General features: G+C 36.4%; 1 protein-coding gene across 15 annotated transcripts in view; it reads left to right on the forward strand.

The window, feature by feature from the left end:
- The window catches only part of LCOR (ligand dependent nuclear receptor corepressor), a 155,193-nt gene that overhangs the window by 86,912 nt on the left and 42,289 nt on the right, over positions 1–25,992 (forward strand). For 14 of the 15 annotated variants that reach the window (XM_024253144.3, XM_054521700.2, XM_024253147.3 and 11 more), the window contains one exon: positions 22,017–22,149. The exons of the other annotated variant lie outside the window; for it this stretch is intronic. In XM_024253144.3, coding sequence (XP_024108912.2) covers positions 22,017–22,149 — 133 coding nt within the window. The remainder of the gene's footprint in view (positions 1–22,016; positions 22,150–25,992) is intronic. 15 annotated transcript variants of the gene reach the window in all.

A 25,992-nucleotide genomic window follows, 5' to 3' on the forward strand; every position in this document is an offset into this window, starting at 1 on the left:
AGAATCATACAGTATTTGTCATTTTGTGACTGACTTGTTTTGCCTAAGATAGTGTCCTTATATTTTTCTATATTGTTGTATGTGTCAGAATTCCTTCATTTTTAAAGCAGAACAATATTCCACTTACGTATGTATCCCATTTTGTTCATCCATCCATCAGTGGACCGTTGGGTTGCTTTCACCTCTTAGCTGTTATAAATAATTCTGCTATGAACATATGGGTATATAGATACCTCTTTGAGATCCTGCTTTCAGTTCTTTTTTGTGTATACCTAGAAATGGAATTGTTGGATCATATGGTAATCCTGTTTTTAAGTTTTTGAGGAATTACCAGACTTTGCCGCATCAGCTGCACCATTTTACGGTGCTACCAGCAGGGCTAAAGGGTTCCAATTTTTCCGCATTGTTGCCCTCATTTGTTTTCTTCTGTGGGTGTATTTTTTTTTTAATAGTAGCCATGCTAATGAACGTGAAGTAGTATCTCATTGAGGTTTTGGTTTGCAGTTCCCTAGTGATTCCTAGTGTTGAACAGCCTTTCGTGTGATTGTTGGTCATTTGTATATCATGTTTAAAGAAATGTCTTGTTCAAGTTCTTTGCCCATTTTCGAATTGGGTTGTTTCTTGTTAAATTGTAGTTCTTCATTCATATATATATATATATATATATATATATATATATATATATATACACACACACACACACATACGGGGGTGGCGGGCGGGAGACAGGATGTTACTCTGTTGCCCAGGCTGGAGTACAGTGGTGCAAACACTGCTTGCTGCAGCCGTGACCTCCCGGGCACATGTAATCCTCCTGCCTCAGCCTCCCAAGCAGCTGAGACCACAGGCACTTGCCACCACACCTGGCTAATTTTTAATTTTTTGTGGAGATGGGGCCTTGTCATGTTGCCCAGGCTGGTCTTGAACTCCTAGACTCAAGAACTCCTAGAATCCTAGAACTCCTAGGCTCATGCTGTCCTTCCTCCTTGGCCTCCCAAAGTGCTGGGATTACAGGTGTGAGCCACCACCCCAGCCTATATGTTCTTAATATTAACCCCATATCAGATATATAATTTGCAGATTATCTCCCATTTATAATTTATTTTTTCACTCTGTTGTGTCCTTTGATGCACAAAATTTAAAATTTTGATTTAATTCAATTTATCTATTTTTACTTTTGTTGTCTGTTCTTTTGGAGTTGTATACAGAAAATCATTGCCAGATCCAGTGTCGTGAAGCTTTCCGCCTGTTTTCTTCTAAAAGTTTTATAGTTTTAGCTCTTTAAGGTCTTCAATCTATTTTGAGTAAATTTTTATATACGGTGTACGGCAAGGATCCAGCTTCATTCTTTATTTAATTTTAATTTTAATATTAATTTTAATTTTTTGGAGACAGAGTTTCGCTCTATCTCCCAGGCTGGAGTGCAGTGGCACAATCTTGGCTCACCACAACCTCTGCATCCTGGATCCAAGCGATTCTTGTGCCTCAGCCATAAGGGTAGCTGGGATTACAGGTTCACGCCATCACACCTGGCTAATTTTTTTGTATTTTCAGTAGAGATGGGGTTTTACCATGTTGACCAGGCTGGTCTCAAACTCCTGGCCTCAAGTGATCCACCTGCCTTGGCCTCCCAAAGAGTGGGGATTACTGGTGTAAGCCACGGCCCCCAGCCCAGCTTCATTAGCAGCATGTGGATGCCCACATTTCCCAACACCAGTTGTTGAGAAGAATTGTTTCTCCCATTGAATGGTGTTGGTACCCTTGTAGGAAATCATCTGACCACATCTGAGCGTTTATTTCTGGACTATCTATTTCTGCTTCGTTAGTCTATGTGTCTGTCTGAATGTCTACTAGCACTACATTCTGGGAGGGATTACTGTAGCTTTGTAGTAAGTTTTGAAATCAGGAGGCGTCAAACCCAGAATGTTTTTCTTTTTCAATATTGTTTTGGCAATTTGGGATCTCTTGAAACTTCAGGGTGGATTTTTTTTCTGCCAGAAACGCCATTGGGATTTTGATAAGGATTGCATTAAATGTGTAGATCATTTTGGATTGTAGCAGCTAGTAATATTAAGTCTTTGCCTTTTTATTTCTTCTATATTTTTAAAAATAAAATTTCCTAAGTTTTTTTTTTCTAAATTTAAAATCAACAACTATATATTTCATTCTTACTACATCAAAAGCACCAGCCACTGTGGGATCAGTAAAGATGCTATAAGTGAAAGAAAGAAATTTTAGCCACAGATACTATTTTCAAGGAATTTACAGTCTGGTGGAGGAGATTAAAAATAGAAGTAAATACACACGTTAACGACTATTGCTGTCAGAATAGTAGAAAGTCGTATAGGAATTTAGAAAATGGCAAAATTACTCTCAGCCAGGCTTTATAATGCGATTGCCTCAAATATGCAGTTGGATATTCTTGCATTTGTAATAGTCTTAGCCAAAGTCATTATGAAGAGCAGATTGAAATTCAGGGAACCTTCTGACTGAGATTGGGCTGAGCATGAATATTGGGAGTAGTATAAACTTTGAATTTCCAACCAATAGAGGCATAAAGAAATGCTTGCTATTGTCTGTGGGGGTGGTTTGCTTTTTTCGTTTAATGTTGTTAAAAACTATACATATATAATGGATAAAACTATCAACAGCAAATGCTGATTGTAGATACTGGTCAATTAACTAGTGTAATGGTAATAATAGCCATTTGCTGCTTACCCTTTAGGCTTAATTTCTATGAGCAGTAATAATAATTATATATATTGACAAGAGTCATTTGTGGTAGGTTTGTACATTTTGAATGCAATATTTAACTCTTCAAGTGTGTCTAGTGTCAAACTTTTTGGTTGTCTATTCATTAACTTGATAGTCTGCTTAACAGTCAGTGGTAACGTTGACATATGGCAAAGATTATATTAAGCACAATTCATACTTTGTTTATGTAAAAAGCAATAATTTAAGCAAAGTAAGGTTTTCTGTTAGATAATTGACCTTAAAGTGTATGGACATTTAAATGGTGGAGACATTTCCCCTAAGACTTGTTGGCATTTAAAGTAACAAGATGTAGGAAAGTGGCATTTAAATCAATGAGTTGCATCATGTCAGCTCTTTTTAGCTCATGGCTTGAAATGTCAGTAGCAGATGTGGCTGTAGCTATAGGCCCATGGTCTGTCTGTTTGGGGAGTCTTTGCTAACATAATTATTAGAAAACCTGCATGTGTACACATGCTTTTAATTCCCAAATTTTCTATATCCTATAGTATGAATTTAAAACAATATTACCTAAATTTGGAGAATCCAAGCACTGAGTTTAGATAGGGGTGGCATTAAAATGTCATCCTATTGTCACACTTCTGCAGTCTAGGCCATCCTACCCTTTCCTATTGAAACTGCATTCTATCCTCTGTTTCCTTTCTTGAGGTCTTACCTCTCAAATAGAGAATAAGTAACACTATGTAAGTAAGCGTCCTCCTCCTTTAATCTTATCACCCAAAACACATCTAAACTCACAAGGTGACAGATATTAGAGCTACAAAAGAAACTTTCAGAAATATTCATCTTTATTGTTAAAAATTTAACCATATTAACTATTTATTGCCCTAAGGACTAGAGTCCATGCTGACATAATTTTGTAGTTTTGTTTATTCAGTGATATCTTTGCTATTTCAGGGACCATTGGAGCTATTTCTGTTACAGTTCTTGGAGGAATCTAACAGTTCTCTTTATCAGGGGTCAGCAAACTAAGGCTTGTCACTAAATCTAGCCCACAGGCTGTTTTTATAATACCCACAAGCTAAAGAGTTGTAAGCAACTCAGAGTAAGCAACAGAGACTCTATCTGGCCTGTAAAACCTAAAATATTTACTCTCCGGCCCTTGAGATAAAATTGTGTACTCTGTTTTTAATATCTTCACCAGGTTCTCGAGATATTAAGAGAAGCCTGAAAGTCATTAACTTCCATATGCTGCTTTTATTCTCTTTCTCTTCATCCTCAAATCAGGTACCAGTACCTGTACCACAAACAAATATAAGTTAATGGCAGGACAGCTGGGATTATGGAGGAGAAGGTGGAGGAGAAACAAAGGGAACTGGCTTGTGGGAGAAAAGTAGGGCTCAGTCTTTGTCCACCTTACTTTTATTTTGAGACAGTTTCACTTTGTTACCCAGGCTGGAGTGCAATGACGCGATCTTGGCTCTCTGCAGCTTCAACCTCCTGGGCTCAAGTCATCCTCCAGCCTCAGCCCCACAAGTAGCTGGGACTGCAGGCGCATGCCTCTACGCCCAGCTAATTTGTTTTGTTTGTTTGTTTGTTTTTTGTGTTTTTTGTAGAGATGGGGTTTTGCCATGTTGCCCAGGCTGGTCTCAAAGTCCTGAGTTCAAGCGATCCACCCGCCTCAGCCTCCCAAAGTGCTGGGATTATAGGTGTGAGCTACTGCACCCAGCCACTTTAAAAAATTTTTTATTTTGAAGTAATTTCACACTTACAGAAAAGTTGCAGGAATAGTACAAAAATACCTATATACCCTTCACCGAGATTCACCAGTTGTTATTTTGCCATGTTTGCCTTATTATTTAATCATTTTTGTTCTTTGTCGTAATTACTGCTTACAACGCAGGCATTTTCTTGAGCCATATGAAAGTAAGTTGTGGCCATCACACCCCTCAGACCTCTTTACTCTTAAATATTTCAGTGTGTATTTCCCTTTTTCCTAAGAACAAGGATATCTGCTTACTGAACCACACTGTATAGTTTCCAAAGTCAGGAAAGTTAACCCTGATATAATATTTCCTAATATATGAATCTTACTCAAATTTTACCGATTATCCCAGTGACTTTTATATTCTCCCTTCTTAGTTTAAAATCCAATTTAGCATCACTCATTGAATTTGATTTCCACTACTCTTTAGTCTCCTTTAGTCTAGAATGGTTCCTCAACCATTTTATTTATTTATTTATTTTCATTTTTATTTATTTATTTATTTATTTTTTGAGATGGAGCTTCACTGTTGCCCAGGCTGAAGTACGGTGGTGCAATCTCGGCTCACAGCAACCTCCGCATCCCGGGTTCAAGTGGTTCTCCTGCCTCAGCCTCCTGAGTAGCTGGGACTACAGGTGTGCACCACCATGCTCGGCTAATTTTTGTATTTTTAGTAGAGACGGGGTTTCACCATGTTGGCCAGGCTGGTCTTTTTTTTTTTTTTTTTTTTTTGAGACAGAGTTTTACTCCTGTTGCCCAGGCTGGAGTGCAATGGCACAATCTCGGCTCACAGCAACCTCCGCCTCCCGGGTTCAAGCGATTCTCCTGCCTCTGCCTCCCGAGTAGCTGGGATTACAGGCATGCGCCACCACGCCCTGCTAATTTTGTATTTTTAGTAAAGACAGGGTTTCTCCATGTTGGTCAGGCTGGTCTCGAACTCCCGACCTCAGGTGATCCACCCGCCTCGGCCTCCCAAAGTGCTGGGATTACAGGCATGAGCCACTGGGCCCAGCCTTTTTATTTATTTTTAATGACAATGACATTTTTTAATAGGCTAGAACATTTATTTTGTAAAATTTCTCTTAATTTAGATTTTTCTGATGTTTCTTTATGATTAAGTTCATAATATTAAATAAGTGATAAATTATTAATTAAATAAGTGATATATCCTCCTTTATGCATCATATCATGAAGCATACAATGTCAGTTTAATCAGGTGATGTTAGCTTTGTTTTTACTTTATTTTATTTTATTTTTGTGTGTATGTGTGATGTTAACTTTGATCACTTGGTGAGTTGATGTCTGCCAGGTTTCTCCACTGAAATATTACTATTTTCCCCTTTATAATAAATAAGTTATTTGTGGGGAGATACTTTGAGGCTGTGTAAACATCTTATCTCATCAAACTTTGATCCATTTTAGTTTTAGTATCAGTGATAGTTTCTTGCCTAAATCAGTTGCTCTGATAGATGGAAAATGGTAATTTCTTAACCCCTTTTTTCTTGTATATTTTTTAGTTGGCTTTATACTTTGAGGAGGACCCGTCCCTTTCCTGTATCAGTTTGAAGTCAAGATTCTTATTCTGTGCAATAAGTTATCTGTTAATGTTTCGTATTTGGTCAGTGGAAGCCCCTTTCAGGCCACCTCCTGTGTCCTTTTGACATGTCCCAGGCTTTTTATGAGCACCTCTTACATTCTGTTACAAGATGTTCTAAGTTCATCTTGTCCTTTTCCTGCTCTAACAATGGAATCCATTTTTCTAAAGAGATCTGGTTCCTTTGGTGAGGACTTGTTGATACACATACCCCCTTTTTTTGCCCATCTGCATACAGCTTTATTCACAAACATCAGCCATTGGGCAGTAGCCTCCTTATCTTGATTTGTATTTTTTGGTGGTAGCAAAAATACTGAAATGTCATTAACTCATAGCCACTAACAGCATATCCTTTCAGAATACTGTGCAAAGAAATTTATGGAAAGTAAAATACATAGGTTTTCAACTTAAAAGTATGCTTGCTTTTTAGGGGAAAGATAAGTGAAGTTTTGAAAATAATCACATATCTTTGTGACACTAAAATTACAAGCAAAAATCATTTCTTTGATTTCAAGTGATTAGTTCAAGAGTTGAAAGTCAGTGATATATTCAGTATCTTTAACACCCTGAACCTATTTTTAATGATATTTAGGCATTGAGATAGTATTTATGTACAATAAAATTTATCCAAAGAGTACAATTGGATGAATTTTGGTAAATGTATACAGTTGTCTAACCAGCATAGTGAGAGACACAGGACATTTCCCTCACCCTAAGAAGTTTGTATGTGCCCTTTATAGTCAGTCCCCTTCCCAGACTCTCAGACCCGTACAATCATGAGTTTTACCTTTTCTAGAATTTTATATAATAGGAATCATAAAGTATATAGTTTTTTTATGTTTGACTTCTGTTAGCATAATTTTTTGGGATTTATTTTTGTTTTTGTATATAAGCTTTTGTTCCTTTTTATTGCTGAGTAGTTCTCCATAGCATGGATATGCTACAGTTTATCATTTCACTTTTTTAATGGACTTTTGAGTTGTTTCCAGATGTTGATTATTATGACTTAATTGTGTACATCTTTTTGTGAACATATTGTTTCATTTCTTTGGGATCAATACCTAGAGTTGGAATTACTGAGTGGTATTGTAAGTCTGTGTTTAATGTTATATTACGATACAGTTTACCAAAGTGACTGAACCATTTTGTGTTTCCATCGGCAGTGTATGAGAGTTCCAGTGTTCCTCATCTTGCCAACATTTGGTATCATCAGTCTTTTTAACATAAGCCATTCTAGTGGATGTGTGTAGTGGTATCTCATTTTGGTTTTAATTTTTATTTCCCTGATAACTGGTGAGGTTGAGCATCCTGTCCATCTATATATTTTATGTGATGTGTTTGTTTGAATCTTTTACCAATTTTAAAAAACATTATTATAAGTTATAATAATTCTTTATATATTTTGTATAAACCCTTTGGTCAGGTATGTTATACAAATATTTTCTCTGAGGCTTGTCTTTTTCTTTGCGTCATTTGAAAAGCAGTTCTCTTAAAATTTATGTTTTTTAATGTCCTGTTCAAAAAATCTTTGCCTATGTCAAATGCAAAAGAAAATCTCCTGTTTTCTTCTAAAAGTTTAGTAGTAACTGTTATATTTTGATCTCTGATCCATTTGTATTTAATTTTTCTATATGGTGTGAGGTAGGAGTTGAGGTTTTATATTCCAAGAGAAAACCCATTTGTTCTAGCACCATTTGTTGAAGAGACTGTCTTTTGCCACACTGAATTACCTTGACATCTTTGTTTAGTCATTTGACCATATACATGTTGGTATATTTCTGGACCCTACAGACGTACCTTAGAGATAATGTGGATTGGGTTCCAGACCATCATAATAAAGCGAATGTCACAATAAAGCAAGTCACATGATTTTTTTGGTTTCCCAGTGCATATAAAAGTTATGTTTATATTGTAGTCTGTTAAGTGTGCAATAGCATTATATATAAAGAAACAATGTATATAACTTAAGAAATGCTTTATTGTTGAAAATTGCTAACAATTATGTGAGCCTTCAGTGAATTGGAATCTTTTTGCTGGTGAAAGGTCTTGTCTTGATGTTGACTGCTGCCAACTGATCAAGTTGGTGGTTGCTGAAAGTTGGGGTGGCTGTGGCAATTTCTTAAAAGAAGATGACAATGAAGTTTGCTGCATGGATTAACTTCTTTTCAGGAAAGATTTCTCTGTAGCATGTGAGGCTGTTTGCATTTTACCCGCAGTAGAACTTCTTTCAAAATTGGAGCCAGTTCTCTCAAACCCTGTTGCTGCTGTATCAACTAAGTTTGCTTAATATTCTATATCCTTTGTTGTTCTTTCAACAATGTTGACAGCATCTTCACCAGGAGTAGATTCCATAGTAAGAAACCACTTTCTTCAAAACATGATGTAGACTCATTTAAAAAAAAAATAAACCACTTTTTTGTTTTCTCATCCATAACAAGCAACTCTTCACCCTTTCAAGTTTTGTCACGAGATTGCTGCAATTAAGTTACATCTTAAGGCTCCACTTCAAGTTCTCTTGCCGTTTCCACCATATCTGCAGGTCCTTCCTCCACTGACGTCTTGAACTTCTTCAAGTCATCTTGAACTTTTTCAAGTCATCTGTGAGGGTTTGAATCAGCTTCTTCAAAACTCCTGTTAATATTTATATTTTGTTCTCCTCTCTTGAATCACGAATGTTCTTAATGGCATCTAGAATGGCAAATCTTTTCCAGAAAGCTTTTAATTTACTTAGAAAGTTTTTAGTTTACTTTGCCCAGATCTTTCAGAGGAATCACTAGCTATGGCAGCTATAACCTTGCAAAATGTATTTCTTAAGTAACAAGACTTGAAAGTCAGTATTACTCTTGGATACATGGGCTGCAGAATGGGTATTGTGTTAGTAGGCATGAAAACAACATTATAATCTCCTTGTACATCTCCATCAGAGCTCTTGAATGACCAGGTGGATTGTCAGTGAGCAGTAATATTTTTAAAGGAATCTTTTTTTTTTTTTTTTTTCTGAGCAGTAGGTCTTAACTGTGGACTTAAAATATTCAGTAAACCATAATATAAACACATGTGCTGTCATCCAGGCTTTGTTGTTCTGTTTATAGAGTACAGGCAATGTAGAGTTAGCATAATTCTTAAGGGCCCTCGAATTTGGGGAATCATAAATGAGCATTGGCTTCAACTTTGGTCACCACTGCATTAGACTCTAACAGTCTTGTGAACCTGTTCTTGAAGCTTTGAAGCCAGGTATTGACTTGTCCTCTCTAACTATGAAAGTCCTGGCTGGCATCTTCTTCCAGTATGAGGCCTTTTTGTCTACATTGAAAATCTGTTGTTTTGTGTAGCCACCTTCATCAGTGATCTTAAGAGTGATCTTCTGGATAACTTGGTGCAGCTTCTGTATCAGCACCTGCCACTTCACCTTGCACTTTTGTTGTTACAGAGATGACTTCTTTTCCTTAAATTTACCTCATAAGCCAACCTCGGCTAGCTTCCAGCTTTTCTTCTGCAGCTTCCTCACCTCTCAGCCTTCATAGAATTGAAGAGAGTTAGAGCCTTGCTCTGGATTAGGCTTTGGCTTAAGATAATGTTGTGGCTGATTTGATCTATCCAGACCACTCAGACTTTCTCCATATAAGCAATAAAGCTGTTTTACTTTGTCATTTTTGTGTTCACTGGAGTAGCACGTCTAATTTTCCTTAAGAACTTTTTCCTTTACATCCACAAGTTGGCTAACTGACATTAGAGACCTATGTTTTGACCTATCAGCTTTCAGCATGCCTTCCTCACTAAGCTCAATCATTTCTAGCTTCTGATTTAAAGTGAGAGACATGCAACTCTTCCTTTCACTTGAACACCAGAGGTCATTGTAAAGTATATTAACTGGCCTAATTTCTATATTGTTGTGTCTCAGGGAATAGGAGGTCGGAAGAGAGGGAGAAAGACAAGGGAACAGGTGTTCAGTGGATCAGAACACACCTAACATTTATCAATTTAGTTCACTGTCTTATACAGGTGCAGTGTGTGGGACCTCAAAATAATTAACTACAGTAACATAAAAAAATCACTGATTAGGAATCACCACCATGAATAGTAACTATTAAAAAGTTTGAAATATTGCAAATATTACAAAAATGTGACACAAAGTGACCATATGCTCTTGGGAAAATGGCACCACTAGACTTGGTCGACACAGGGTTGCCCCAAACCTTTAATTTGTGAAAGACACAGTATCTGCCAAGTGCAATAAAGTGAGGTGTGCCTGTGTTGTGTGCCATTGATCTATATGTCTATCCTTACACCAATACCACAGCGTCTTTATTATATCTTTATATGTAGAAATCTAGTAGTGAGTCTTCCAATTTTTTAGTTTTTCAAACTTGTTTTGCTAATCTAGGTCTTTGATCTTTCTTTATAAAGTTTATAAAGATTATAATCATCTTACCAATTCTTGAAAAAGCCTTTTAGGATTTTGATTAGGATTGTATTGAAACTTAGATTAATTTGGAAAGAATTGCCACGTCAGTAGTAGTATTTCAGTTTACATAGTTTATCTCACCTGTATTCGTTTTTAATTTCTCTCAGCAGTGTTTTTATACTGTCATTTCCCTTCAACCCGAATAACTTCCTAAAGCATTTCTAGTGGCTTTGAGAGAGAGCTACTTTAAATTGTGGAGAAAAGAATAAACTGTTGTGCTTTGAATGGGTCCTCTCCAAAATTCAGGTGTTGCCAATGTGATAGTATTAAGAGGTGGGGCCTTTTAAGAGGTGATTAGGCCATAAGGACTCCTTCCTTCTTAATGGAATTTAAAAAGGGGCTTGGTGTAGGGTTAGGCTAGCTTACTTGCCCTTCTCTGCCTTCTGCCATGTGAGAGCGCAGCAAGAAGGCCTTCACCAGACACCGAATGCTGTTGCCATGATCGTGGAATTCCAGGTTCCAGGCTGTGAGAAAATAAGCTTCTTATAAATGACTTACTCTCAGGAATTTTATTATAGCAGCCCAAAATGGACTAGACATACTCCATATTTGAAAATGTATTTTAGATATTTTATAGCCCTTCCTAGAAAACATAATAAAGGCTCCTGTTAGATAATAGAAGTGTATATTTGTAAAGCTTTTACTATTATTACAAATTACAACAAATATTATTTATAATATTATTATTAAAGCTTTTCCTGTTGGAAAATATCTCAGCCCATTTAGTATTGTATCTCCTCCCCTGTTTTGGGTGATGGATGGTGATGCCACAAAGCACTGGTAGTTTTTTGTTTTTTTTTTCTTTGAGGTGGAGTCTTGCTCTGTTTCCCAGGCTAGAGTTCAGTGGTGTCATCTTGGTTCACTGCAACTTCCGCCTCCCAGGTTCAAGCGATTCTTCTGCATCAGCTTCCTGAGTAGCTGGGACTACAGGTGCACACCACCATGCCTGGGTAGTTTTTTTGTATTTTTGATAGAGATGGGGTTTCACCATGTCGGCCAGGCTGGTCTCAAACTCCTGACCTCATGTGATCCACCGCCTCGGCCTCCCAGAGTGCTGGGATTAGCAGCATGAGCCACTGCGCCTGGCAGCATTGGTAGTTTCTATAGCTCTTTTTCTCTCTGCTTCTCCCTACCACCTTCCACAACTCCTTTAAAAGAAATTACTTAAAGGATATTGGGAAGTGGACACAAAGTAGTGAGTCTACCAGAGAACATAACAACCTGAAGATAGATGACCTACACTTTACCCTGAAAGCTGTATACAAAATTAAATTTTATATACAAACATATGTAAATACATTCTTCATTTGTTTCAGCAGCAGCAGTTAGGAAGTAAAAGAAAAATCCTTTTCATAGTGACAAGAAAAAAGTAAGATAATAAGTACATGGGAACTATGTGAATAAACTTTGAAATCCATTAAAGTCCACTTGGTTAAATTTAAAGCAGTTCCTCAAAGAGAAGACTGAATATTTTAAGGATATTACTCTTTCTGAATTACTTTCTAGGTATAATGCTATTGTGATCAAAAACACATTGTATGTCTTTGGGGAGCTTTTGCTGGGGGGATAGCAGAATTCACTAATCTAGGTCTTTGATCTTTCTTTATAAGTGATTTTAAATATAATCTGAAGAATAAAGCTAGAATGGCCAGGATATCTTAAAGATATAAATAATGAGAGGGGATTTTCCTTCCTAAATACTAAGACTTACGTAATTTTAAAAATATGCTACTGATGATAGATTTGAAAAATAAATCAATAAAAATGAAATTAATGTTTATAGAACTATTATGATGATTTTATAAAAAGTACCCTCAAACATTGCTTGGAAAATTAAGTGGTGTTCAGTAGATGGTGCTAGAATTATTGGTTAATCATTATATTGCTTCCAGTAAACTCATAGGAAAGGAAAAATACTGTATAAGAACAATAAACTATTAAAACATATTGATCCTTACCAGTAATCAGAGAAGTGCAAGTTGAAACAGGGAACCTATTTTATGTTATGTTATGTTATGTTTTTATTTTTTGAGACAGAGTCTCGCTCTGTTCCCAGGCTGGAGTGCAGTGGTGCGATCTCGGTTCACTGCAACCTCCACCTCCTGGGTTCAAGCAATTCTCCTGCCTCAGCCTCCCGAGTAGCTGGGACTACAGGCGCACGCCACCACGCCTGGCTAATTTTTGTATTTTTAGTAGAGATGGGGTTTCACCATATTGGCCAGGATGGTCTCGATCTCCTGACCTCGTGATCCACCCGTCTCAGCCTCCCAAAGTGCTGGGATTACAGGCATGAGCCACCGTGCCTGGGCCAAAGAATCATTTTATACCAGTGAAATCTGATGTCTACAAGTGTGGCAACATAGTACCGCCAACACTGCAAGTGGGAATACAAATTGGTATAACTTTTTCTTAGAAAAAAGTTTGCGAATATGTTTCAAGAAAGGAAGAAATTGTTTCTTTTGATTCATGGTTTCTCTTATAGTAATCTGTCCCAAGGAAATAATGAGAATCTGGAACAAATTCATTAAAATGCACAGTTACAGTAACAAAACAAAAAACTGGTCTAATTGCAAATTATGGTACATTTATTAAGATAAGTGTTTTTGAAGAATATGTAACGATGTAAGAAAGAAAATCCTAACATTAATTGAGAATAGGTAAAATGATCTTCAGTGTGAATCTCATTTAATTTTTTTAAGTTAATATGTCTGCGTATGTGTTTTTTAGGGGAATATATCAAATGATTGGCAGTTCATAGCTAAGATTGTTGAGAATACTAGTTGTTTTTACTTTTTCTTTATAGCTTTGTGTACAAGGTAGCTTTTTTCAGGATCTTCCAGAGAATGAGAAAAACAAGCATTATTTATAAAAGCATAAGCCTTGTAGGATTTCTGTGCAATATATTTGCTTTAAGAAAAAAGGAAACTATAGATGATTGTGGCTTATAAATTTTTATTGATAAGTGGTGAAACCTTTATTTGTATAGAGGAATAAAAGACAAAAGGATACAAGTCCCTGGTTAAGTTAATATAAAGTTAGTAGCTTAAATGGAATTGGTTTCAATTTACAGATGGAAAGACTCTTTTTGAGATGGAGTCTCGCTCTGTTGCCCAGGCTGGAGTGCAGTGGCACAATCTGGGCTCACTCAACCTCCGTCTCCTGGGTCCAAGCAATTCTCCTGCCTCAGCCTCCTGAGTAGCTGGGATTACAGGTGCATGCCACCACGCCTGGCTAATTTTTGTATTTTTAGTAGAGATGGGATTTCACTGTGTTGATCAGGCTGGTTTCGAACTCCTGACCTCGTGATACACCCGCCTCAGTTTCCCGAAGGGCTGGGATTGCAGGCATGTGTCACCATGCCCGGCTGAAAGACTCTTAATAGATTAAAACACAAATAAAAAGATACACTTGGATTTTTCAATATTGATTTCTCTTATGTAGTTCACGAAATAATTCACTTTGAAAAGACTTTTGACTCAACAATTTACAGCTCTCTAGTTTCTTGAAGTTCCATAGATTGAAGAGTTTTATAGCATTTGTTTAGCATATTTTTCCGCCAAGTGTTTTGTCAGGAAAAAAGTTGTGATATTCACCTTAGCAAATTTCACAGCTTTGGCAAGACTTAATTCTAAATACGACAACTCTTATTTAATGTAGGAAAATAATAAAGTTATCTTTAAAATAATCCAGATTCAGAGGATTAAAATAAGATGGTAATAAGCTTTATAATCTTTAAATTGATTCTCTAGGTAAGATTACCTATATTGTTTTTGTGTAACTGAATTTAAGCCAAAAGTCCATTAAGTAAACAGTATAGGACTATGAGAGATGGAGGAAACCCTTTGGGTTAATGGTGGTGTCACTGTAACAAATGCCTTAATTCTTCTACTCTCATCCCTCCCTCATTTTTTCAGTTGTTTATTAAGGAGAGAGTTTTTAAAAATCTTAAGGACTACTTTCTACCCTAGAGCTATAGAGTCATAAGCTCTGGGGACTTCTAGGCATATATGCTTCTAAGAAGCTCACAGTAGATTATGTAACAGAGCCACTTCTGCCTATGAGCCAGCCAATCTAGGGGGACCAGTCTCTGCATCCTGAAGGAAGCAGCTCGTCCTAGGAGATAGAAATTGCAGTTGAAATCTGCAAATTTATTTTTATATATTTTTTTAAGACAGAGTGTCACTCTGTCACCCAGGCTAGAATGCAGTGGTGCAGTCTTGGCTCACTGCAACCTCCGCCTCCTGGGTTCAGGAGATTCTCTTGCCTCAGCCTCCTAAGTAGCTGGGATTACAGGCATGCGCCACCATGCCTGGCTAATTTTTGTATTTTCAGTAGAGACAGGGTTTTGCCATGTTGGCCAGACTGGTGTGAAACTCCTGCCATCAAATGATCTGCTCGCCTCGGCCTCCAAAAGTGCTGGGTTTACAGGCGTGAGCCACTGCACCTGGTCTGGATCTCCAACTTTACTCCTATTTAGTTTTATGCCAACAATTTGTTCTTTAATAATAAATATTCCTAAATTTATTAGGAATAATAAATGCAAAGAAAATGGTTTTTGAGTTACAGAAGATTTCGCATCTTTTTGTTATTTGCCATACTATACATAATGTATTATTTTAGAATTCAGCTGAGGGGAGATGACATGAATTGGTTTCTTTAACTTTTCCTTATCTCCTGGCTATTTTACTTTTTTTTTTATCTTTTTTGAGACAGAGTGTCACTCTGTCACCCAGTCTGGAGTGCAGTGGTACGATCTTGGTGCATTGCAACCTCCACCTCCCGGGTTCAAGTGTTTCTCCTGCCTCAGCCTCTTGAGTAGCTAGAATTACAGGTATGTGCCACCACCCCCAGCTAATGTTTATATTTTTAGCAGAGATGGGGTTTCACCATGTTAGCCAGGCTGATCTCAAACTCCTGACCTCAGGTGATCTGCCTGCCTTGGCCTCCCAAAGTACTGGAATTACAGGCTTAAGCCACTGCGCCTGGTCATCTCCTGGCTATTTTATTAGCTCTGTTAGTTGTATGTCATACAAACTTTTTTATTCTTATTGGTCCATTTTATTGGAAGGGTTGACATTACAAACAGAATTCCAGCAGGATGTGGTGGCTCACTCCTGTAATCCAGCACTTTGGGAGGCCAAGGCAGGAGTATTGCTTGAGGCCAGTAGTTCTGCAACAACCTGGGCAATAGAGTGAGACTCCTTCTCTACAAAATATTTTAAAAATTGGCGTGATGTGGTGGCACACACCCATAATCCCAGCCACTTGGGAGGCTGAGGCAAGAGGATGGCCTTAGCCCAGGAAGTCAAGGCTTGCAGTGAGCCGTGATTGTGCCACTGCACTCAAGCCTGGGCAGCAGAGCAAGATCCTGTCTTTAAACAAACAAACAACAATGACAAAAAGAAACAGAGAACTCCAGAACTCTCTGGCTTAGAAAATCTCACACCTAAAGGTGTTGAAAATGATGAAGATCTGTGTGAATAGTTAAGAGACACCTGGAAGGGCCATCATATTCGTAGCAACAGGTGAAATGACAGACCTGTTAAATGTTTGTTTATTTGATTCATGAATCGGGCAGCCTCCCGAGCCAGAGTAGGCTCTGAGATTCCCGTGTTAGACGTTTAACAGATAATCAGAATAAGAGACAGCTAAGAGCCCTCCTGGGGTTGGAGCAAACCTCAAACGCTGGCAACAACATGCCCCTGCAAAGGGGCCCAGCTTTTATTGGATCAGGCAGAGGAAATTAGAAACTAGTTTCAGATGAATTTTTAAAACTTACCAAAACGAATGAGATGTAGTTAGCAGTACTTAGAGGATGTGTATTTAAAAAGCAGATCTCAAGTCAATACCCTAATCATCCACATTAGGAAACTAGAAAAAGAAGAGCAAACTAAACCCAAAGCAGGCAGAAAGAAATAATAAAGATGCGAGAGCAGAAAGAAATGAAGTAATGTAAAAAATGATAGAGAAAATCAACAAAACCAAAAACTGTTTTTTTTAAATATCAAATTAGGTAAACTTTAGCACTGATCAAGAAAAATAGAAGACTCAAGTTACTAATCACAAATGAAATACAGGAAGTCAGAAGTAAAAAGAATTGGGGAATACAGTGAACAATGTGTATGCCAGCAGTTTAGAGAATTTGATGAAATAGGCAATTCCTGGAAAGTTACAAACTTACCAATACTGATGTAAGGCGAAACAGAAAATCTGAGTAAACCTATGATGCAGTTTGAATTGTGTCCCCTTAAAACATGAATCCACCCCTGGTACCTGTGAATGTGACCTTATTTGGAAATACAGTAGTCTTCCCCCTTATAACGGGATGCCTGAAACTACAGATCATACCAAACTCTAATATATACTATGTTTTTTCCTGTACCCACATACCTATGATAAAGCTTAATTTGTAAATTAGTCACAATAAGAGATTAACAACTAATAATAAAATTGAACAATTATAACAATATACTATAACAAAAGTTATGTGAATATTCTCTCTCTTTTCTCAAAATATTTTATTGTACTATACCATGGGTAACTGTGGAAAGCAAAACTGCAGATAAGAGGGGACCACCGTAAGGTCTTTGCAGGTGTAATCAATTTATGATGAAGTCGTGTTGGATTAGAGTGGACCCCAAATCCAATGACTGGTTGCCTTATAAGGAGAAAGAGACTTGGAGACACAGACACACACAGAGGGAAGAGGACCATGTAAAGATGGAGACAGAGATTGGAGTTACACTGCCACAAGGCAAGGAATGCCAAGGATTGTCAGCAACCACCAGAAGCTAGGAAGAGGCAAGGAAGAACTCTTCTCTAGAGCTTTCAAAGGGAAAATGACCCTGCTGACACCCTAATTTTGGGTGCCTGGACTCCAGAGCTGTGAGAGAATAAATCTCTGCTGTTTTAAGCCACCCAGTTTGTGATAAAATATAACACCCCTAGGGAACTAATACTTAGAACAAGTATTGAGATTAAATCAGTAATTTATAAACTTCCATCAAAGAAAAGCCCATGGCCGGGTATCTTCACTGGTATATATGTTTTTTCTTTCTTTTTTTAAATAGAGATGGGGTCTCATGATATTGCCCAGGCTGGTCTTGAACTCCTGGGCTCAAGCAATCTGCCCGCCTCGGCCTCCCAAAGTGCGGGGATTACAGGTGTGAGCCACCACGCTCTGCCTTCACTGGCATATTCTATCAGACATTTAAAGACGAATTAATACCATTTCTTCACAAACTTTTTCAAAGTATGGGAGAAGAGAGAAGACGTCCTTATTCTGGGAGGCCAGTATTATTTAACGAAAACCAAAGATATCACAAGAAAACTACAGACAAATACCATTTATGAGTACCAGCACAAAAAAATCCTCAACAAAACATTAGCAAACCAAATTTTGCAACATATAAAAAGTGTTATACACCACAACCAAGTGGAATTTATCCCAGGAGTGCTAAGTTGGTTTAACACTTTATTTATTTATTTATTTATTTATTTATTATTTGAGGGTCTCGCCCTGTTGTCCAGGCTGGAGCACAGTGGCACAATCATGGCTCACTGCAGCCTTGACCTTCCAGGCTCAGGAAATACTCCTGCCTCAGCCCCCAAGTAGGTGGGACCACAGATGTGCACCACCATGCCCAGCTGTTAATAATTTTTTAACTGATTTGTAGAAACGGGGGTCTCCCTATGTTGCCCAGGCTGGTCTCGAACTCCTGGGCTCAAGTGATCCTCCCCAAAGAGCTGGAATTACAAGCATGAGCCACTGTACCTGGCTGGTTTAACACTCTTAAGTCAATTACTGTAATACAATGTGTTAATAGAGTAAGTGACACAGACCACATGATCATCTCTGTAGACACCCTCCAAAATGGCATTTGGCCAAATCCAACACGTTTTCTTGACGTAAAAACAAACCCAACAAACTAGGAATAGAAGGGAACTTTCTCAACCTAAACTACAAAAACACTCAGCTAAAAGATGGAACAGCTTCCCACAAGATCAGGAACAAGGCAGGATGTCCACTCTCACCATGTACATCCACAGTTGTACATGAGGTTCTAGCCAGGGAAATTAGACAATAAAAAGAAACCAAAGTCATTCAGATTGCAAAAGAAGAGGTAAAACTGTCTCGGTTTACAGATGACATGATGATGTATATAGAAAATCCCAAGAAATTTACAAAACACTATTAGAATTTAACAAGTTCAGCAAGGTTCAGAATACCACGTCATTAAAAAAATAATTGTATTGCTATACACTAGCAGTGAACAATATGAACATGAAAGTTTGAAACCAGTTCTGTTTACAGTAGCATCAAAAATAATACAACACTTAGGAATAAATATAAAAGAAATATAAGACTTGTATGTTGTAAATTAAAAAATGTTCCTGAAAGAAATTACATGGAAAGACATGTTCATGGGTCAGAAGACTTAAAATTGTTACTATGGTATTACTTCCCAAATTGATATGCTGACTCAGTGCATTTTCTACCAGAATCCCAACTGACTTATTTGCAGAGATTCACAAGCTGGTCCTAAAATTCATATGAAAATTTAAGAGACTTCAAATAGTCTAAACAATCTTGTAAAAAGAACAAATTGAGAGGATTTACACTTTACCAGTTTCAAAACTCAACTACAAAGCTACGTTGGTCAGCTTAATGTGATGCTGGCTTGAGGATAGATATATAAATAGTGGAATAGAATCGAGTGTCCAGAAGTAAAATGTATGGCCAGTGACTTTTGGCAAGAGTTCCAAAACAGTTCTTTGGGGGAAAGAATTGTTTTTTCACTAAAAGGTGCTGGAACCAACTGAGTATCTACATGCAAGAGAATGAGATTGGACCCCTTCCTTATGCCATACCCAAAATTAACTTGACGTGCATTATAGACCTAAAAGTAAGCCCTAAAAGTATAAAATTCTTAGAAGAAAGCATAGGATTAAATCCTCATGACCAAGTTTTTAAAGTATAACATCAAAAGCACAAGTGACCAAAAATATATAGATTGGAATTCATTAAAATTAAAGCTTTCATGCTGCTAACAATACCATCAATACTATCAAGTAATAAGAAAACTCAAAGAATGGGAGAAAATATTTGCAAATCATATATCTAATAATGGACTTGTTTCAAAATATGTCAAGAATTCTTACAATGCAACAATAAAATGGTAAATGACTCAATGAAAAATGAGCAAGGATCTAGGCCGGGCGCGGGGCTCACGCCTGTAATGCCAACACTTGGGGAGGCAGAGGCGGGCGGATCACAAGGTCAGGAGATCGAGACCATCCTGGCCAACATGGTGAAACCCCGTCTCTACTAAAAATACAAAAAATCAACCGGGCCTGATGTCACGCGCCTGTAGTCTCAGCTACTCAGGAGGCTGAGGCAGGAGAATCATTTGAACCCGGGAGGCGGAGGTTGCAGTGAGCCAAGACCACGCCACTGCGCTCCAGCCTAGGCAATAGAGTGAGACTCTGTCTCAAAAAAAAAAAAGATCAAGGATCTGAATGGACGTTTTTCCAAAGAAGGTATAATGTGCCAATAAGCACATGAAAAGATGCTCAACATCATTAGTCAATTAGAAAAATACAAACCTTAAACCATGCGATGATATCACTTCTCATCTACTAAAATGGGTATAATAAAAAAGATAACAAGTGTTCATGAGTATGTGGAGAAGTCAGAACCCTTATACGTAGTTTTTGCGAATATAAATGGTGTAGCTGCTTTGGAAAATGGTTCAGCTTTCCTTAAAATAGTTAACGTGTGATACAGAAATTTATAAAAGAGAATGTTGGCAAATACAACTATAATAAAGGTGGTCATGATTTATAAGACAAAATATTTCACTTAAATTTTTTAATACATTATATAGCAAACTACTGTGCCTTGTATAGCAGTGTTTAAGGATCATTATTTTAATTTGAATATGCCAGTGAGTTCTTCATATTAAGCTTTTTACAATATGTAATCCATGCTAAATACATATTTTGGTTGTGCTTTTAACATAAATCTTAGAATGGGAAATCATAGAAAGCTGGTTGCAAATATCAGTGGGTATTTTTTAAATATTTGAAGGAATCATTTGTGCATTATAACATGTCTTCAATGTGTTGTTTAATCCCTTTTCATTGTGCCAAGATATGTCCCATTTTCTTATTTAGAGCACTTTTATATGGAAATAAAGACATTAATTCATACATTAAAGTGATTTCAAATAAATGATATGCACTAGAACTTAACACTTAAATATACACTTAGCTTTTTAAAAATACTTTTATTTTCTGTTACTGTAAGATACAAGAGTGGAGGTAGGTGCAAAGTATTGCCAACTTGGTCCAGTGCTCCTGCAGTCTGGGATTAGAGGCTGGGAATGTCGGGGATGATTATAATGCAGCATATTGGAACTTTTTGGTCAGAGAAACTTTCTGACCTACTTTTTTTCTTTTTTTTTTTTTGTTTTTGAGACAAAGTCTTGCTCTGTCACCCAAGCTGGAGTGCAGTGACATAATCTCAAGTGCAACCTCCACCTCCTGGGTTCAAGCGATTCTCATGCCTCAGCCTCCTGAGTAGCTAGGATCACAGGCACGCGCCACCACGCCCAGCTAATTTTTGTATTTTTAGTAGAAACTGGGTTTCACCATGTTGGCCAGGCTGGTCTCGAACTCCTGACCTCAAGTGATCCGCCCACCTTGGCCTCCCTAACTGCTGGGATTACAGGCATGAGCCACCTCGCCTGGTCAGATTCACTGTGTATATTTTAAAGCTGTTCAAACATAGATATATTGTAACAAAAGATAATGCAGTGCTTATGCTTAGAACATGCAGTGCATTCTGTTTTTCAGTTCATTTTGCTAGTGCTACTTTTGACCAGTTAATCAATTTTACAACCCATTAAAGGTTTGAGAACCACAGTTTTTAAAATAGTAATCTAGAGACAGAATTGTGAATTCAGATGTATTCTGAGTTTTTCTTCCTAATGGCCTTTTTAAAGTGTTTGTGTTTTGTGTCTGGTGAAAAACAGATCTCATACTAGGAAAGCAAACATGATCCTCAAATGAGATTTGGAATTCAAAAAAAATTTTTTTGGGGGGTAAATTAAATAAAAAAAAAAAGCATTTTTCTGAATTGAGTTGCCTGTGAAAAATAAGTATAGTATAATAGAACCACTATATTTGAGTGCTTTCAAGGAAATTATCTCTCTGGCAGTTAAAGTTTAGTTAGAGTAAATTTTGAACAAAACTCATAGTCAAAAAAAAAGTAGAAAAAAATCCAGCTGAAGAATATGTTTACATTTATTTTGCTTGTATACTTTTTCATAAAATTTATACTGAAGTTTTAAAATATTTTAATTGCATCAAATTAATTTGTCTTATTTGCTACTAACTTTGTCTTTGATTTTGTCTATGCTTTTGATATTGAATGGGGAAAGACTTGTGTGCAACTATTTCACCGAGTATTTTTGCAGGGACACTTAGTCGGTCTGGATGAACCAGCTTCGGGAGCTGGGCAAGAAGCTCTGCTTAAACAAGAGCAAGCAAAAATCATTCGATTCGAGAGACAAGCAGAAGAATTCCTCAATGCAGTCTTTTATAGAAAAGGTTGGTTTCAGTGAAGATGATATTTAGCATCTGCTTGTCTTGTATTATTGATCTCCTTAATTTCAATGTCATTTTTAAAGTTACTCTTAAAAACATTTTTCTTTATTGATATAATTTATATTGTTCTATATCCCTTGGGTCAAGTTCAAATTGGAATTAAGATTAAGGTAAACCCTGTTCCCCACATTTAGGCTCTGATATGATGGTGAGTTTTAATTAAATATTTTAGAAAATTATTATGAAATTCTAAAAATTTTAAGCTCTCAATAGTACTATATTTTGTTAGACAACTTTTCTTAATGGAGACAGTTACTGTTTTAATCACCGATAACTAAATCCAACTGTGTGATTTTTTTTTTTTTTTTTTTTAGTAATTTCAACCTGAAATTTCATTTGGAGAGAAAATGTAGTTATATCATAAAATTAGATTTGTAAGCATTTTTTTCCTTGATACAGTCTTGTTTCACTAAAATTTTTTATATTAATTAAAATTAGGGAAATTATTATTATGTAGTAAAACTTTTCCCCCTGCATTTGAGGTGGCATTTAATAGCTCAACCTCTTGCATTTTTAAAATTTAGCTTTTTCCTTGAAACTTTTGTAGGCTTGTTTTACATTTCTTTCGAAATACAGAAAAGTTCTTCAGTCATGGAGTCTTGAGGCTTATAAATCCTTCATAGAGGCATTCAGGTTTATTGTTTATTCACAAAGCATAATTGCCATCAGTCAGAACCTTCAGGAAAGTTCCCTTCATGTTCCTTTCTAGTGAGGAGTCTTTACTTTTAAGAAATTCTAAATGGATTTATACTTCTTAGTTACACTTTTCCTCCATTTCCAAGATGGTGGTTACTATGATGGGTTCTAAAAATGTTTCATACAAACTCTTGATAATCTTAAATATTCTTATTTAATCTTCAGCAGACTCAGTGATTCCATTTCTTTAATAATTCTTCATATGTTCTAGTTTACACCTCTCATTTCTCTGGAAATTCCCTCCTTCCCTTTGACATTGGTTAAAAGTGCTGGTTTTAAGTGCTGGTTCTGTTGGGTTTCTTTATAGTTGGACACTATCAGGGCTTCTGCTTAATGTGATCAGTATTTCCAAAAGGTGGTGTGAAGTGTAGTGTCATATAAAATTAAGAAATGCACAGAGATTATTTTCTGTGGCACTTTTTTTTCCCATTTTCTTCCGTTAGATCCCTAGGCAGAATTAAATCGTTTAGTGCATCCTTAATTCTCTGTAAACACCCACTAGCACCTCCTGACTTGAATCTCCCAGCTGAGTCTCCTATGTCTTATTATCCCTGCACATTGCTCAGAATTCTAAAATTATGGTCAAAATGATCGTTTTCTTAGTTTTATGAACATCTGATTGTTAAAAGCAAATTTAATTATAAACAACTTATAGAGCAGTTCTATCAGTTTGCTTACCAAATAGAATATCTTTACAGCTCCTCTCCTGAAGGATGTACACAGAGTCATTGATCTGTTGTGTTGTTATAGCAAACTTCATTATCTGAAAAGAGGACTTCCTCTCCCTAATTTACATGGAGGAACAGAACCACTTTTCATCCACTCTTTGCTTAGGGGACATTAATAAGGTCAATCATAAGACTCCTACAGAAAAATTCTGTCGCACTCTTCTGCTAGTACTATCCCTTTGTCATAGAGGAATAACTTTCAAGTTTTTATAAAGTTTTTCTTTTCTTTTTTTTTTAAGAAATTAAACTTTTGGGTTATAACCTTTAGGGGAGGAATTCTTACCTTGGAATCGGTCTCAGGATAGATTTCAAGAGATGAGAATGCTCTGAAATTGTAAGTTGAGTTTATTTGTTTATGTACAAGCATGTGATGCTCAGAGAAAGAACTCTTGCTTTGGAATTTGGACATTTTCTTCTTCCCCTTTATGTATTAATATTGCTGTGTTTAGATACAATCCTCTTGTAACCATCTCCAAGATAGCCATTAGTACTCTTTAAATTAATACCAAAAATGTTTAGTATCCAGGGATATGATGGACATTTTAGTCTGAAGAGAATCTTTTGTTTTAATAATTCAGATGCTTAGATTTGGTCCCTTGTTTCAAAGTATTGTAAATTATATGTTTTAAATAATTTGTGTAAAGATTATGTATAGTTCAGTAGAATCAGAGATGGAATAAAAGTAGGTTTTTATGGTACGGAATCCATAATAAATTTCAGTTTAAGAACAATATACCTTCTACAAATGTCATAATGACATTTCTTTTTAGCTTGCTTTGTCACTTGTATTAAAAAAGTTAGATTTGCATTTTAAGATATACAGGTGGCTGTGATGTAACATGTTTTTCTGCAGTTTTATTTTTCATCTGATTTGTTGCTTTTATTTGACTCAGTTATGCTGTGTTCACCTGGGTGTGGATATGTTCGTAGATGTGTATTTTAAGTATGTCAAAGAATGAAATCTGTTCAATAAACTTTCACAAGATAGAGAAATTCAAATGGCAGAGATGTAATTCATAAACACTGTCTTGTCTCATGACTGTGTTTTCATTCAGTAAAGAGACAAGATATACTGCAGACATTGAGTGCTCAAAGATAGTGGTCTATGGTCCTTGTCCTAATATGTTTGACTCTTCACAGAGCTCTTTATGTTTATTAATACTACTTAAACACAGAGGCATCGCATAAATTCATAAATTTTATTTTACTTTTTATATGGAAATTTCCTTTATGTATTACATATTCTCCCAACTATATTCAGGGGTGGAAAGGTAACCTAATGTACTAAAACTTGAAATTTATACAATAGTTCATATGGAGATTTATGTAGGGAGAAAAATGGGTCTTAACTGGAAAGTTAAATGACTGTTTGGAAAATTCAATGGATGGAGATATTTAAAAAGCAGTGTATGGATAAAATGTTTATTAAAACAACTGAGGAACCATTTTCAGTAACTGTAGCAACTTCTGAACCTTACCTAGTTCCATACCTTTATTTTTAAACCACTGGAAATACTTACAGTCTCTATTTATAGAGAGGAAAGTTAGAGTTATAAATATTCCTTAGTGTGACAGAGGCATTATTACTAGTAGAGTGAGCCTCATTAAACTCCAGAAGATGAAATAAATAGCACAACTTTGTGACCATCTTCTGGTATTTAATATCATCCTTTGGGGGAAAAAAGTGCCTGTTCTTAGGAGTCCTGTGAGGTTTTGATGATGTATTTGTTTGTTTGTTTGTTTATTATGGAGATTTTAGATTTTAGTAATTAGAGTCAGTTTTTCTTTAACTTTATAAATTAAACTCTTAAGTTCCTTACAGCCCCAAAATACTGTGGGTAAAGTTATTTGCCTTCTATAGCTAATCTTTAAAAGACTAAAGAAACCTTGGTTTTATGAGAACTGTCTTGTAAAACCTCAAAAGTGTGGTGGGAAGCAAAGGTCATGGGTAAAACAGTAAGGTCAGGGGAAGAGTTTTAATCGAGAGTCTATCACTAATCACCTCTATAAATTTGTAGTGGCCACTTACTCTTTTGATCACATTTCCCTTTTTTTTTTTTTTTAAAGGACTATTTCATGTTGATTGACCTATTTAGTATTCAACTAAATTGAATACACACTTTAGACCAGGCAAGATTAGGTATTTAGAGGTACACAGAGGTAAATAAACACATTTCCCTCATTTTATTTTTTTTAAAAGGACTATTTCATGGTGATTGATTTGATTGACCTATTTAGTATTCTGCTAAATCGAATACACTTTAAATCAGGCAAGATTAGGTATTTAGAGGTACAGAGGTAAACAAACACAGTCTCAGCTCTTGAGAAGCTTAGTCTTCCTGATTGACTATTGTAGTGTGGT

This window comes from Pongo abelii, chromosome 8 (assembly GCF_028885655.2).
Source record: "Pongo abelii isolate AG06213 chromosome 8, NHGRI_mPonAbe1-v2.0_pri, whole genome shotgun sequence".
Lineage (NCBI taxonomy): Eukaryota > Metazoa > Chordata > Mammalia > Primates > Hominidae > Pongo > Pongo abelii.